The 15,128-nt window shown below is 42.4% G+C and overlaps 1 protein-coding gene across 8 annotated transcripts in view; it reads right to left on the bottom strand.

The window, feature by feature from the left end:
- Positions 1 to 15,128, bottom strand: part of LOC140491464 (sialate:O-sulfotransferase 1-like) — a 163,733-nt gene that overhangs the window by 19,510 nt on the left and 129,095 nt on the right. For all 8 annotated transcript variants that reach the window (XM_072589646.1, XM_072589649.1, XM_072589648.1 and 5 more), the window contains 2 exons: positions 6,822 to 6,996; positions 1,550 to 1,714 (listed from right to left, as the gene is read on the bottom strand). In XM_072589646.1, the coding sequence (XP_072445747.1) occupies positions 1,550 to 1,714; positions 6,822 to 6,996 (340 nt within the window). The remainder of the gene's footprint in view (positions 1 to 1,549; positions 1,715 to 6,821; positions 6,997 to 15,128) is intronic.

Below are 15,128 nucleotides of genomic sequence, written 5' to 3' on the forward strand. Positions count from 1 at the left end.
AAGACACCCAGGTCTCTCTGAATACCAACATATCACCGTCTTTTAGCGTGTAAAAATGTATTCCTTCTCATATTTTATCCATCAAAATGGTAACTTCATATTATGTTCTATCTGCCACGCTCTGTCTCATTCAACCTGTTTATATCCATTAGCAGCCTCTCTGCAATCTCCTCACAACTTACAGGCCCAACTAACTATGTTACTGCTACAGTGTGTAATTTGTTAAGGCTTAAGCACTGACACTAGTGGCACCTCACTATTTACAAGTTGCTAATATAAAAATGGCCTATCTATTAACCAATTTCTCAACTATGCCAATACATTATCCTTAATCAAATGAGGCTTAATTTTGTGCAATAACCTCTTGAATGGTACCTTATCACGTTAAAAAAAAATTCAAATTACATCTACTGATTCTCCTTTATCTAGTTATACTCTCAAAATTACTCCAACAGATTTATTAAACACTATTTTCTTTTCACAAATACATGTTGGAACTATCCAAACAGAGGAGAGAGTCTGAGGACACTTTAGTCCATTTGCTTTAATCAATTAGGTTTAAGAAAAGTGCTTTTTAAATGGAGTAAAATCAATCTTTTATCAGAACCGTTTACATCTCACAATAAACATGTACATCTGCATGGCTCATTCCTCCGGCTTTACATTTGAGGAACAGACTTCTTATCAACTTGTGGTTGAAGGTTTACATGAATTATACTGGAAATCTGCATTTGTTTTTAGTTTACTGTGAAGTGTTAATAAAACAATAGCTCTGACTACTTCTGCACAATTATGCCAAGCCTTATAAAACTGATTTCTTATAAATGTCATTGATTGTCATACTGAAACTGGTGAAAAATCAATATAATTGATAAAATTGTTATTTCCCCTTGGAGCTTTAGATACTAAGGCAGCAGAAGCTCCAATGTTACCATCTAGTTCATACGGGTAGATGTTGTATGGAAGTAAGGCAAAGAATGTTAATTGTACATTAACTATGTTTTATTAACGCAGGTGGTGAAAAATGTGTTGCTAGAAAAGCACAGCAGATCAGGCAGCATCAAAGGAGCAGGAGAATCGACGTTTCTGGCATAAGCCCTTCTTCAGGAATTAATGCAGGTGATGACCATTAACCAGGCATTTTATTAGATTTATTAGATTACTTAGTGTGGAAATAGGCCCTTCGGCCCAACCAGTCCACACCGACCCTTCGAAGAGCAACCCACCCAGACCCATTCCCCTACATTTACCCCTTCACCTAACACTACGGGCAATTTAGCATGGCCAATTCACCTAACCTGCACATTTTTGGACTGTGGGAGAAAACTGGAGCACCCGGAGGAAACCCACGCAGACACGGGGAGAATGTGCAAACTCCACACAGACAGTTGCCTGAGACAGGAATTGAACTCAGGTCTCTGGCACTGTGCCACCCATTTATTGTACTGTTTTTGAATGCATGCTTGTAGTCTGTAAATAAATATGCAAGTGTGTAAAGATTGACCCTAATGTTCACCACTTGGACCTCTGGAGTAGAGCTAACACATACCTTTATTATAAAGCGTTCCATCAAAATAATAACTTCCAGTGTAGAATCCGGTGGCATGTTCTATCAAATGCCTTGCCCATGTATTGCCAGCACCTGGGAAGCTGGAGAGAGCAACCATTACCTTTGTTTTTGTCGGCAGGAACTTCCTATCTGTACATCTGGTGTCTAGAACAGAAATGGACATCTATGAAATGAATTCCTGATTTATTTTCCTGGTACAGTTTAATTACAGACAGGACTATGAATCAACTGATCGGACTGTTTAGTCGTAATTTGAAAAACAAAAACTTATCATTTAATTTGAAAGCAATCTGAATGCTTGACACGATGATAAGTTAGAAAGTAAATTATTTGGCACTTGGGCAATGGCATAATTTGTCCTGTTTATTTGTAAACCTACACAGTCCCGCAGGATCAACTTGTGCAGCTGCATATGCTGCAGATCTTGAGTAAGAGAAAATGATAAAATTATTGTTCGTTTTCTCTTTTGGTGAAAGATGTTTATTTTTAGTCTCTCTGGCAGTCTTTGATGTTATTCCACTGTGGTGTGTGATTGTCATGGATTGATCAATGACAACTTATTTATGCTCCAGTCTACTGAGGTTTTCTCTTGCAAACCTTCCTTAGTTTGTTTTGTTTCTCTTTCACACCCTGAACCTAGTTTAGAATTCAGATTTTCAGCTCAGTAATTGCCAGTTTGGGAATTTGGGGCCAGAGTCAAAAATAAAGTGACTGCTTATTCCTGCAATGTTTTTCTTTAGATATTCCATCAAAGAAAATAAAACAATGATGAACTCACATCTGAGATCTACAAAACAGCTCATTTTAAAAAGAATATGTTTCCTCCCTGTCCTCACCAAATTTCTGCATTTTTTTTTCCTTTTGGAAAGCATTTCTACTTTTACTAATTACAATGAAAAATTAGTTTGTGGAAAAGTGGTGCATTGTTGACAGGCCACGGATCATGTTCGAGTTTGGATATTTATGTCCTTGTCAATTGTGAGCTTGTCTGGCCACAGAAATATATCTGCGTCCGAGCCAGAAGCTCTGGATTTGAATCCCATTCCAGGACTAGATGGTCAGGGCAGAACCATTTGTAGCAACATGGTCAATCAAGTTGGTTAGCAACATGTAAATCTTTCTGGTATGCCTATAGCAGCCACTAGGAGAATCTCCCGGACAGTCATTCTTGATAAGGAGTGACATCCCTCATGCTATAGCCTCTGGTGACCTGTTTCAAGACAATCTATCTATGGAATTAGACATAAGCATATCCTCTGTCTGCCTCATGGGCCAGTGGGCATGGGATAAGAAGGGTTGTAAACTCCCAAATCATGGCAAGTGAATGTTCAAACTGAAAAATGTACATTTTAATCTTCTCAGACCTGAGATTTCTGGGATTCACAAAGAGAATAAGGGTAACTTTGTTGAATTTAGTCAAGTAATCATGGAAATGTTTCTTGCTTTACATTGGGAATTGAAGATAGACAGGGCTTTGGATGAATGAGATTGTCAGATCCTGCCCTTCAATCAAACTGTCATTCCTCAGTTTCCTGCAACACGCCACACATCCCATTCATTTTTGTTATTTTATTAGCTTGTCGATTTTGACAGGAAGTCTCAATCCCCCTTTGTTTTCTTTGCTGCTTTATTTCCATCATTGCTCCTTTCTGTCACTGGCATCAGTCACTATATATTCTCTCACTGCTGCAGTGGGGGCTTGACATGCATAGCAGCCACAGTTGTATCAAAGTTTCCTCTTGTCACATTTAAAATGGTGGCTCTCACACAATAAGAGCAGTATAAATGGCCAAGGTATGACTGAATATACACTATCTTCAACCAAAGACTGGACACTGTCAAAAGATTGGATTAAGATGAACTTTTCACAAAGGAAAAGGTCTGATTACACAAGTTAGCTTTTTTGGGACACTTTATTCCTCTAAACAAAAATGGTTGGTCAGGAAATAAAGAAAGACAGAGGGTGGAAAACATGAATTCAGAATCAACATCCAAAGTGATTTGAATCGGCCCAACAGGGAAAAATGTAGATCCTGATTCAGATGGTGATGACGTTATGGATGGTCTGGGAGATGATGGTTTGGTGGTGGGAGGTGGGGTCATGGTCAAAGGGGCAGTAGGAGGAGGTGTCCGTGAGCTGGCGTTTAGCCTCAGCAATATAAAGATCGGTGCGCCAAACTACCACTGCGCCACCCTTGTCTGCCGGTTTGATGATGAGGTTGGGGTTGGAGCAGAGGGAGTGGAGGGCTGCATGTTGTAGGGGTGAGAGGTTGGAATGGGTGAGAGGGGTGGAGAGGTTGAGGTGGTCAATGTCGCAGCGGCAGTTGGCTATGAAGAGATCGAGGGCTGGTCAGAGGCCAGCATGGGATGTCCAGGTGGATGGGGTGTGTTGGAGCCAGGAGAAGGGGTCGTCGGAGGGTGGTCGGGAGTCTTGGTTGAAGTAGCAGGCGCGGAGGCGAAGGCGGCAGAAGAAATGCTCGATGTCTTGCCGCGTGTTGAATTAGTTAATCCAGGAGCGTAGGGGGATGAAGGTGAGGCCTCTGCTGAGGACTGATCTTTCATCCTCAGAGGGGGAGGTCTGGAGGGATGGTGAAAATATGGCAGGGCTGGGAGCTAGGACCTGGTGTGGGACTGGAGAGTGGGGGTGGGGTTAGGCATGGGGGCGGAGATCGGCGTGGGGGTGGGGATCGGCGTGGGGGCGGGGATCGGCGTGGGGGCGGTGACGCATGCGGTGTGGTCATTGTGCAGGCGAGTGACGTCACTGGGGGCGGAAGTAGATGCGGCGACGGCAACTCCGGGGGCGAAAGTGGCTGCAGCGAATGCAGAAACATCCTGAAGAAGGGCTTATGCCCGAAACGTTGATTCTCCTGCTCCTTTGATGCTGCCTGACCTGCTGCGCTTTTCCAGCAACACATTTTTAAGCTATGATCTCCAGCATCTGCAGTCCTCACTTTCTCCATCCTGATTCAGATGTTAATGTATTGTCTTTCATGCAATTCTGACAGTATCATAATTTCTTCAAACTGGACTGCATACATTTCTGGTGTGTGGACCATAATTAATGTGTATTAAGATTGACTTTATCTGGGTATGATTTTTCCATGTCAGTGCCACCAGCATGTAACCCCCAAGAAAATGTAATAATTGCTACACAGCACAGATTGTGTAGCAATGTAGTAATTATGAGTATCAAAAGTTATAGGTAAACCAGAAAACACATGCGCCAAAGCTTTAATAGTAATGCCACTCACCCTCACTCTCAATTTGATCATCCTTCCTGAGAAAGTTGGGATATTAAGCAGTCACAGGAAATCTATATCTCATTCAGGAGTCAAGTTTATTAAGTAGTCTAGGACAATGCAAATAACACTCCACTCTGACTTCAACCTCACATATAAGCCCTTTCCAACAAAAATCGCCAAACAGCAAGGAATACTGGCCCTGTAGCCCCACTCTCTTATTCCATGAAGGCTGATGCCAATTGAAGTTCCCTTGCCATATTCTGCCTGAGACAAATATATAGGAATGGAAATGACAGCCATGCGTGGTCAAAAACTTGGCTGATCTATTGGAAGTTGGCCCCACAGCCATAACTCTTTGGGAGGCTGGCTAAATTGTCTACTTGAAAGACCTCTCCTCACTGGAGAGGAAGCTCAGCCCTTGGAAGCTGTCAGCCAATCTGCAGTGCTGAAACCTCAGTAGTGGCTGTTACTGGTACTGCAGGGAGAACCTTGAGAAGGCCGAACAAAACTTGGCCAGAGAAAAGTCTTGATAATTGGCTCAGGGAAGGTACGCAAAGCTGTGGGTGGAGAAGAGGTGTTCAGGGAGTGGGTTCTATAGATAAGGAGTCGGGAAGGGTCATTGTTATCTTCAAGGGAACACTTTCCCTGATGCACAGATGGCTCACCCTGAAGACCTCCCGGCCTTCTTTCCTTCCTGCATTTTAAGAGCTCTTTTAATAAATGTGAATTCCATTTGTGCCCATCCATCCTTATCAACTGTAGATTGAGGTGGTCAGGGTATTATCAGGGAAAACAAAGCTTCTAACACAGAGTAGACCCTTGGTGATGTATTTATGTATGGCAGACGGGCTGTCAATTTTGGTGCCTAACCACTCCCTGCATTATGGAAATAAGCGCAGAGTATATGTGATAGGGATGGGTTAGCCACCCACCATAAACATACCCCCCATGGGCATGAAATATCTTTTGTGGTTTTAATTATCTTTAGAATCTATGCAGCACATTAATTAGGCCCTGTATGTTTCCTTTTTCCAAAGCTCTATTTAACCCTCCAGTTTACTTCATAGAATAGAATTCCTATAGCATAGAAGGAGGCCATTCAGCCCATCTAGTCCACACCAGCCCACTGAAGAAAATCCAACCCAGGCATTTCTTATGGCTAATTCACCTAGCCCACATATCACAGGACACTATGGGTAATTTAACATGGCCAATCCACCTAACCTGCACAAGTTTGGACTGTGGGAGGAAACCCACGCAGACACAGGGAGAATCTGCAAACACCACGCAGATAGTCATCTGTAAATGGAATCAAACCCAGGTTTCTGGTGCTGTAAGGCAGTAGTGTTAATCAATGAGCCACTGTGCTGCCCCTACTTCAATAGCTTATTCATAGATTGAACTCATGTGTAAACCATTAACACAGGGTTGGTTGGGATTTCTGGCTAACCAATTAACATTCACTTAACATTTAGGTTCAAATCCAGCATTAATTGTTCAGTGCAAAGCTCCTCCATTTTCTGCCTCTGGCGGTGTTAGGCAAACAATTTCAATCTAAAGCCTATTAACCATCACTCCGTAATTTGGTATCAAATGCTTAATCTTCCTCAGACCGGTCAGGGGAAGGCCTTTGGGGGACATCAAAACATGTCCCAATCTCAGTAAATGGCTGCTCTTGAAGGTGAGTCTGAGGGACATTACTAATGGTCCATAAATCAGGTAACTGAAAGCAGTTTTATATTCAAGTTCTCAATGACAATACTTTGTACTCATAATTGATAATGTTTCACTCCCTACTAACATTGGTTAGAAATTTGGATATATAAACAATGAAATGACAGAAAAAATATTATCAAAAGATTCATTTGATAAATTCAAATATTTTTATGATGTGGTTACACACCCATCAGCTGAATACATGGATCTGACTAGTACATAAATATATTGTATCTTGGTTTCAAATCAACATGTCACTGTTAAACCACAGAATGCAAATCTTTCAGTTTTACCTTGAACAGGAGTCTGATAGATAACACAATAATTTTCATCACCCAAGAACTCAGTTGTAGTGTCACTTGATAGTTTTCCACAGAGTTGGTCATTCGCAATGTCGTGAAGTGTGAAGTCAGTTGTGGCAAATCCACAGTAACACTCAGTCCTCCTGATGACAATGAGGGGAAACTCCTGTCAAGAGAAATTGTATGATATTGTGACATCAGCCTCTGAATCTCTTTTGAAGCCAATACTACGTGTCGATCTGTCTGTACTGTCAACCGAGGAAAACTATTCTCCTCCTTTTGCTGACTCTCGGCTGCAAAACAGGTCAAATATCCTGCACTCCACAAGTATTAGACTTGGTGAAAGTGAGGACTGCAGATGCTGGAGATCAGAGTCAAGATTAGAGTGGTGCTGGAAAAGCACAGCAGGTCAGGCAGCATCCGAGGATTAGGAGAATCGATGTTTCGGGCAGGAGCCCTTCATTAGGAATAAGCCTCATTCCTGATGAAGGGTTCCTGTTCAAAACGTCGATTTTCCTGCTCCACAGGTGCTGCCCGGCCTGCTATGCTTTTCCAGCACCACTCTAATCTTGACTCAAATATTGGACTTGTGCAACACGCTCCTTGCAGACCTTAGCTTTCAAAGTTGGGAAGATTGTTTCCACTCAGTACATGCACATTTCACTTCAGGCACATTGCATACATATACATGCTTTTGGAAATCTGAATAAACCTTTTGGGAAAAAAACCCTTGCAAAGTATGTTAACTCATAAAACCGAAACACACTTGCCTTTAAGCAAAATCTCATCACACAATGACACCTAATTTAAAATGACCCTTGGCAGTATTGGGGGATGATGGCTTAACATTTTTGCATGATGTTTTTCTGTTGTGAAATATCACTAAGATAAACAACACATTGTGTTTAAAAAGTAGCCTCTAGCCATATTTGCCAGTCATGAATTAATTGACATACTTTTACTTGTGATTTCCTAGTTAGTCTTAGCTAGGTAAAAGTCACTTATTGCCACATCATTCTTGTGTCATCATAGGAAACAATCACCCCCATTTACTGAAGGAATCGATGACTCAGCCTACCCAGAACTCTACTCATGAAATGACAACTGGCAGTAAGTTAGTTTGCTGTCTCACTCTAGTACAAGCCAGTCACGTAGAAAGAGCTCAACCAGACCAGCGCGCCTATACTCACTTTCTGAAAGTGCTGCTAGTTAGTCCCACTATCTTAGCCTGTCAACATAACTTTGCCAATTTTCCTTTTTGAATATGTATCCAACTATGTTAAAAAAAGCTTACAACTGAACCATGCAGGCCAGGCATTGCAAGACCAAAACGTCCTCCCTTATTTAGGAATCAGTGCTGTATAGTAGGGGCAGTCTGGGAGAGGATCTTTGTCATCTGAATGTTTAGTCTCAGGCCCATTCTCGCATACAGCTCCATGAGTACATCAATACTTGTTTAGAGCTCAGAATGTGCATTGAATATGCATAATGTGCATCATCTTCATAATGAAGTTTGATAACAGATGGTGGGGTGTTCTTGTTTCTGGACTAGAGATGTCTCTTGCTTGTAGAGTAGTTCCACACCAACACAGGAAGAATGAGCTTCCAGAAAAGGTAGGGGAGGCTGGTACAATTACAACATTTAAAAGGCATCTGGATAGATATATAAATAGGAGAGGTATAGAGGGATATGGGCCAAGTGTTGGCAAATGGGACTAAATTAATTTAGGATATCTTCTCAGCATGGATGGGTTGGACCAAAGGATCTGTTTCTGTGCTGTACACCTCTATGACTTTATGATATGCGGCAGAATGTTGTGACAAGGAAGATGAAGACAAAGATTAATACAAGCCCTGGTAGCCCATTTTTCACACGTATTCAGGCTGTGATGGATCCATGAATAGAGATCAATGCTGATGTGCTGTAATGCATCAGACAGAGGATAGAGATGAAATTCTGTGGGAAACTGAATTTGAGGCGTCCATACTCAACCCCCCCCCCCCCCCCGCCAGTTGTCAGAGTCAAAGCTATTGTGAGGTCGAAGAAGACTATGCATAAAGGTTGCTGCTACTCTCTCAGCACCTTTCCAGGGCTTGTCTTGTTACAAAGTTCATGTCCCCTGTAGCTCTTGATGGATGGAACCTATATTGTTCGGAGCTATTAGAAGGAAGTGACTGAGGGTGATTTTATGCCATGACTTGCCCTGGGCTGGAAAGCAGGGATATTAGTCTGTAGTTACCAGATAGGCCAAGTGCAAACGGGACTAGATTAGGTTAGGATATCTGGTTGGCATGGACAAGTTGGACTGAAGGGTCTGTTTCCGTGCTGTACACCTCAATGTCTCTATGACTCTATATGGTCACCATTATGACAATCTTGAAGATACTCTTGCATACTCTCCTCCTTACAGAGGGAGATAAGGGCAAGGCCACAACATTTTAGTACTTTTGTGGAGATTTCATCTGTGCCAGCAGTTTGTTCTCAACTGTCCGATTGCATTTTTCAAACCTTGTATTGGACTGAGGTGGCAGTGGGGAGCTTGCTGTGGGATTTGATTGAGAAAATGCACATCAAGTGTTGAACGTTTATTGAGGAAATTCTCAAAATGCTCCTTCAAATGAGCACTCACTGTCTGTCTCTCCTTGATAACTGTCACTACATTCTTAACCAAAACATCATTAAACTAAAGATCAAAACAACCCTTTATCTACAAGCCAACGTCTCCTGTGGTCATAAGAAATTTGCTACATTTTTAATGCTCAAAGAGCTGTTACTGATGCTAAGGGAACACTTCAAAGATTAACCTGCCAAAGCACTAAAATGGAACGACTCCACTAGCATAGACTACAAGCATTTTGGCAAGCTTCTGGATTAATTGTTTAAATATTCCAAGTTGTTATCATCAAACTACAAGATATATTAAAACAAAGGTAACTTCTGCAGTTTCACACTGTAATCAGCAAAACTGTCGCTAAAAGAACAAACAAGGTCTCTGTTCAATAGCTCCTCCAAAATACAGCATCGCTCACAATGCAGGGTTCCCTCAGTACTGTACTGGTATTCAGCCAATATTTATGCGCAAGACTTTTGTGTCAAGTTGACCCCATAATCTTTTGATGCAGGGCCAACAGCTCTGTTACTGTGCTGACCCCTGCTAAGAGATCAGTTGCCTTGGTGCATGCGTTCTGAATAAAGCCATGAGGGGTGCGTATATTGTTCACTTCATATGCAATCAACAGAATTGCCAGCAGCTTTATTTGCAAATTTGAAAAAAAAAACAAGGTTGAAAGCATTCATCCAAAGAAATTCAGCTGACCTCAGGCCACAATTGCAATCAAACATCTACTTTGGCCCCAGTACCAACAGATAAGAAACTGCTGAGGCGAGACCATTATATCTCTCTGTAATAGGGTGAAATCTCCAGCAAGGTATCAATGCTGCATCCCAGAATGATTGCCAAGAAAAAGCTCACACAAAATGGAATACATTATCATGGCTATGTATGCTCTTCACTTGATTATTTTTTTACTGCAAATTATTTTTGAGAGTGTAAAGGTTTCTAGAAAACATTTCAATTGTAAGTACTTATTCAAGGGTTTCTGCAACAAAAAAGGTAAGAGATAGAATTGGTATTTTTGAGATTCACAACTGATTTAAACTAGATAAGGCTAGATTTCATTTTCTCAGCATCGTTGCTTACATGTTAAACCAATCCAGAGCCTTGATGCTCCTTTGCTTTGGAGGGAGTGAGGATACAGGCATAACCTGTAATCTGGCCTCTAAAGTACTGCTAATGGAATGTTTAATCCTCTCTTAATTCCACAGCTCAACGATGCTGCAGATGGAATCAAAATGCACAGGATCCTGCTGACCCCAATGTAAGAGAAATTCAGAAGTGCCTTTCCCTTCCAATTTTAAATCTGTAATTTATTTTCATTGGTCTCGTAGCTTGGATAAGGTCAACCATCAACCATTTATGTGTAACTTTCTGGAATGATTAAGAGTATGAGTGAATGAGAATGAGTAAGAAATAATAAAAAAAGATTTCTTTCTGTTAGTCATTGAGGGAGACACAAATTGTTAAGATTTTGATAAATTCCACACCAGAATTCAAGCAGTTGAGTCCTCTCATCACCTCTTTGCTCTGTGCCTTTCTTGTCTGATCTATGAGCATGAGATGAGGAGTCTATTCAACCCCTCAAGCCCATTCTATCATTCAATGAGGGATTGGCAGATCTGTATGCCAATTCTCTTTACTCAAATTCGCTCTATATTTCTAAATGTATTAAGGGTAACAAAAATCTTTCTCAGGTTTAAAATGAACAATTTATAGAGCACATATTTCCACTTGCTGACAAGAATTCCAAATGTTTACCACCCTTTGTATGTAGAAATGTTTCTCAATTTCATTTTGTATCTCAATGTAATGTTGAGACAATTCTTCCTGAGTAATAGAAGTAATTTGTCTCAAGCTACCCCATCTTTTCTCCTTAATATCTTGAAAACCTTTCACCAAATCATCCCTTAACCGTCTAAATCTGTGCGAGTATGACATCAGCTGATATTTTATCTTTCTGAGTCCTATAATCGCCAGTTTTGACCTAGTCCTCAGAAGGAGCAGCAATGAGAAGAAACATGAGTTTTATCTTCTTGTCATGGGGAGAGAGGGGTGCAAGGTGTTAGAGGCGAGCTCAGGAGTTTGGTTTCATTAGTTACCCCCTGCCTGACAGTCCAGAAGTCAGTTAACCTTTCCACCCAAAGGGAAGGCAGGAAATCAGAGGTAGCAGATTGAGGGTCATAGGTGACCATTAACTGACCTTTAATTACTGATGAGTTGAGAAAGTCATCCAGCTTTATATTGCAGAGGCAATGAGAAGAGGATGAGGACAAAGTTGCTCTCAGAGTGCAGATATCAAAATGCCTGCAATATTCTGGGTGTGGTAGGATTCCTGTGGCACTTTGGTAGTGTCCCTACCTCTAAAGGAGGAGGAGAAAGTGAGGACTGCAGATGCTAGAGATCAGAGCTGAAAATGTGTTGCTGGAAAAGCGCAGCAGGTCAGGCAGCATCCAAGGAACAGGAGAATCAACGTTTCGGGCATCAGCCCTTCTTCAGGAATGAGGAAAGTGTGTCCAGCAGGCTAAGATAAAAGGTAGGGAGGGGGGACTTGGGAGTTGGTCGGTTTATAGTACATTTAATATAAACCGACCGACTCCCACAGCTACCTAGACTACACCTCCTCCCACACTGCCCGCTGTAAAAACGCCATCCCATATTCCCAATTCCTTCGTCTCCGCCGCATCTGCTCCCAGGAGGACCAGTTCCAAAACCGTACAACCCAGATGGCCTCCTTCTTCAAGGATCGCAATTTCCCCCCAGACGTAGTCGACAATGCCCTCCACCGCATCTTTTCCACTTCCCGCTCCTCCGTCCTTGAGCCCCGCCCCTCCAATCGCCACCAGGACAGAACCTCATTGGTCCTCACCTACCACCCCACCAACCTCCATGTCCAGCGTATCATCCGCCGTCATTTCTGCCACCTCCAAACAGACCCCACCACCAGGGACATATTTCCCTCCCCCTCCCCTATCAGCGTTCCGAAAAGACCACTCCCTCCGTGATGCCCTCGTCAGGTCCACACCCCCCAGCAACCCAACCTCCACTCCCGGCACCTTCCCCTGCAACTGCAAGAAATGCAAAACTTGCGCCCACACCTTCCCCCTTACCTCCCTCCAAGGCCCCAAGGGACACTTCCATATCCACCACAAATTCACCTGCACCTCCACACACATCATCTATTGCATCTGCTGCACCCAATGTGGCCTCCTCTATATTGGGGAGACAGGCCACCTACTTGCGGAACATTTCAGAGAACACCTCTGGGACATCCGGACCAACCAACCCAACCACCCCGTAGCCCAACACTTCAACTCCCCCTCCCACTCCACCAAGGACATGCAGGTCCTTGGACTCCTCCATCGCCAGACATTGGCAACACGACGGTTGGAGGAAGAGCACCTCATCTTCCGCCTGGGAACCCTCCAACCACAAGGGATGAACTCAGATTTCTCCAGTTTGCTCATTTCCCCTCCCCCCACCTTGTCTAAGTCAAATCCCTCGAACTCAGCACCGCCTTCCTAACCTGCAATCTTCTTCCTGACCTCTCCGCCCCCACCCCACTCCGGCCTATCACCCTCACCTTGACCTCCCTCCACCTATCGCATTCCCAACGCCCCTCCCCCAAGTCCCTCCTCCCTACCTTTTATCTTAGCCTGCTGGACACACTTTCCTCATTCCTGAAGAAGGGCTGATGCCCGAAACGTCGATTCTCCTGTTCCTTGGATGTTGCCTGACCTGCTGCGCTTTTCTAGCAACACATTTTCAGCCCTAAAGAAGGAGGGCCCGGTTCGAGTTCCACCTGCTCCAGAGGTATGTAGTAAAATCTCTACATTGCTGAACAGGTTGATTAGGAAATAACAACTCTGAGTGGGGCTTATAGTGGCTTTTACCCCAGTGCTTTCCCTTCTATAACACTTGTTTTCAGTTCCTCTAGATGTACCTTCGAAGTTCCAAGGTAACTTTTCAGCGTTGGAAAAGTACTGTTCTATTCTTTATATGCCCAAAGTGGATTCACTCATATTTGCCTATAGTATTGCCTTTTGACTTAAGCTATGTTAGTTTATTCATGCATCAACAATTTGTAGTATGCTCTCTATCTACTTTTGCACCTGCAAAACCAGTGTAGGGGTAAGGAACAAGGAAAGAGTAGTACTGATGCAAAGGGGCACCTCCACAGGATCACTCAGTATTAAATGCAAGGTACAAATCTCTACACCATGGTCCTGAATATATTTGTATTTAACCGCCATACATGTTATCCTGATCTTGCCAATAAATGAAATTAACTTATGTAAGAAAAAAGGTTCATTTCTTTTGCTGTGTTCACTGTGTAAAATGCCTTCAGAGGGGAACTGTCCTGAGCTGTTAATGATAACATTTGAAGCATATCAAGATTCCCACTGCAACAGATAAGCTTGCAAGTTATCAGAAGAAATAATTATTTCAATCATTAAAAATATTTGCCTGTAGCCTTTGAAAAAAATGAATCCATGAATATTCATCAGGGGTATGAGATTGGATTGTGCTCTATACTGCAGCCTAGACAACCGTTACAGCGTCATAGAGTTAAGCAACAAGGAAACAGACTCTTCGGTCCAACCAGTCCATGCCAACCGTAACCGTAAATTAAATACAGTAAACCCTTCTGCCTATGCTTGGACCATATCCCTCCAAACATTTCTTGTTCATGTTCTTATCTAAATGTCTTTTAAACCATTGTAACTGTACTCACATTCATCACTTCCTCTGGAAGTTCATTTCATATATGAACCACTGTGTAAAAAAGTTGCCCCTTATGCCTTTTTTAAAATCTTTCACCTCTCACCTTAAAGGTATGTCATCTAGTCTTGAAACCCCCCACACCTGATGATTTTATAAACCTCTATAAGGTCACCCTCAACTCTCTACGTTCCAGTGACAAAAGTCCCAGCCTATCCAGCCTCTTCGTATAACTCAAACCCTTTTCTTTGCAAAGACAGAAAAAAGAAATGGAAGAGTGATTAAAACTTTAGAGTTTTTCTTTGTTTGGTAATTGGCAGTGAGACACTCATCTTTGGGGAACTATCAATTGGCTTTTAATGATTATCAACTTCAACATTCTTTGCAAAGAACCCTTTTCTTTGCAAAGAATGTTGAAATTGATAATCATTAAAAGCATCAGCCTACTGTCCCTTCCCAAACTTGCCAGAATTCATGTGCAAATTCACTATGAAAAACAGCCCAGCTGAATTCAATCCAATCCTTTCACAATGTTTACAAATAGCACTTAATTTCATGGGTTCCAAGCTGGTGGGAAGCACCCCATACCTGGGGTTGTGTGAAATATTGCATGATGACTTTGGGTCAGCAATTCAATATTGTCCCACCAATCCTTAACAATGTTGAAGGTGAGCAGTTGCCGAAGGGATTGCTTGCCCTTTTGTAAAACAAGATTGACAAGATACTGAGCTCATCAAAAAGCAGACCAATTGAAAATTCTTGTTGCACCCTTAACTTTTTAATATACGTGTGGAAAACATTGGGACAGCCCAAATATGAGGGGACGACAATTCCAAGAAATAGGATGATGACTGTATGTAGCAGTGAGCATGCTATGGAAGTGGCATTGTTTGGCAGTTTGTTCTGTTTATGCAAGCTGACATAACAAGTAAGGACTGAGTGAGAGACAAGGGGCCGTGAA

Source organism: Chiloscyllium punctatum, chromosome 19 (assembly GCF_047496795.1).
Source record: "Chiloscyllium punctatum isolate Juve2018m chromosome 19, sChiPun1.3, whole genome shotgun sequence".
NCBI lineage: Eukaryota > Metazoa > Chordata > Chondrichthyes > Orectolobiformes > Hemiscylliidae > Chiloscyllium > Chiloscyllium punctatum.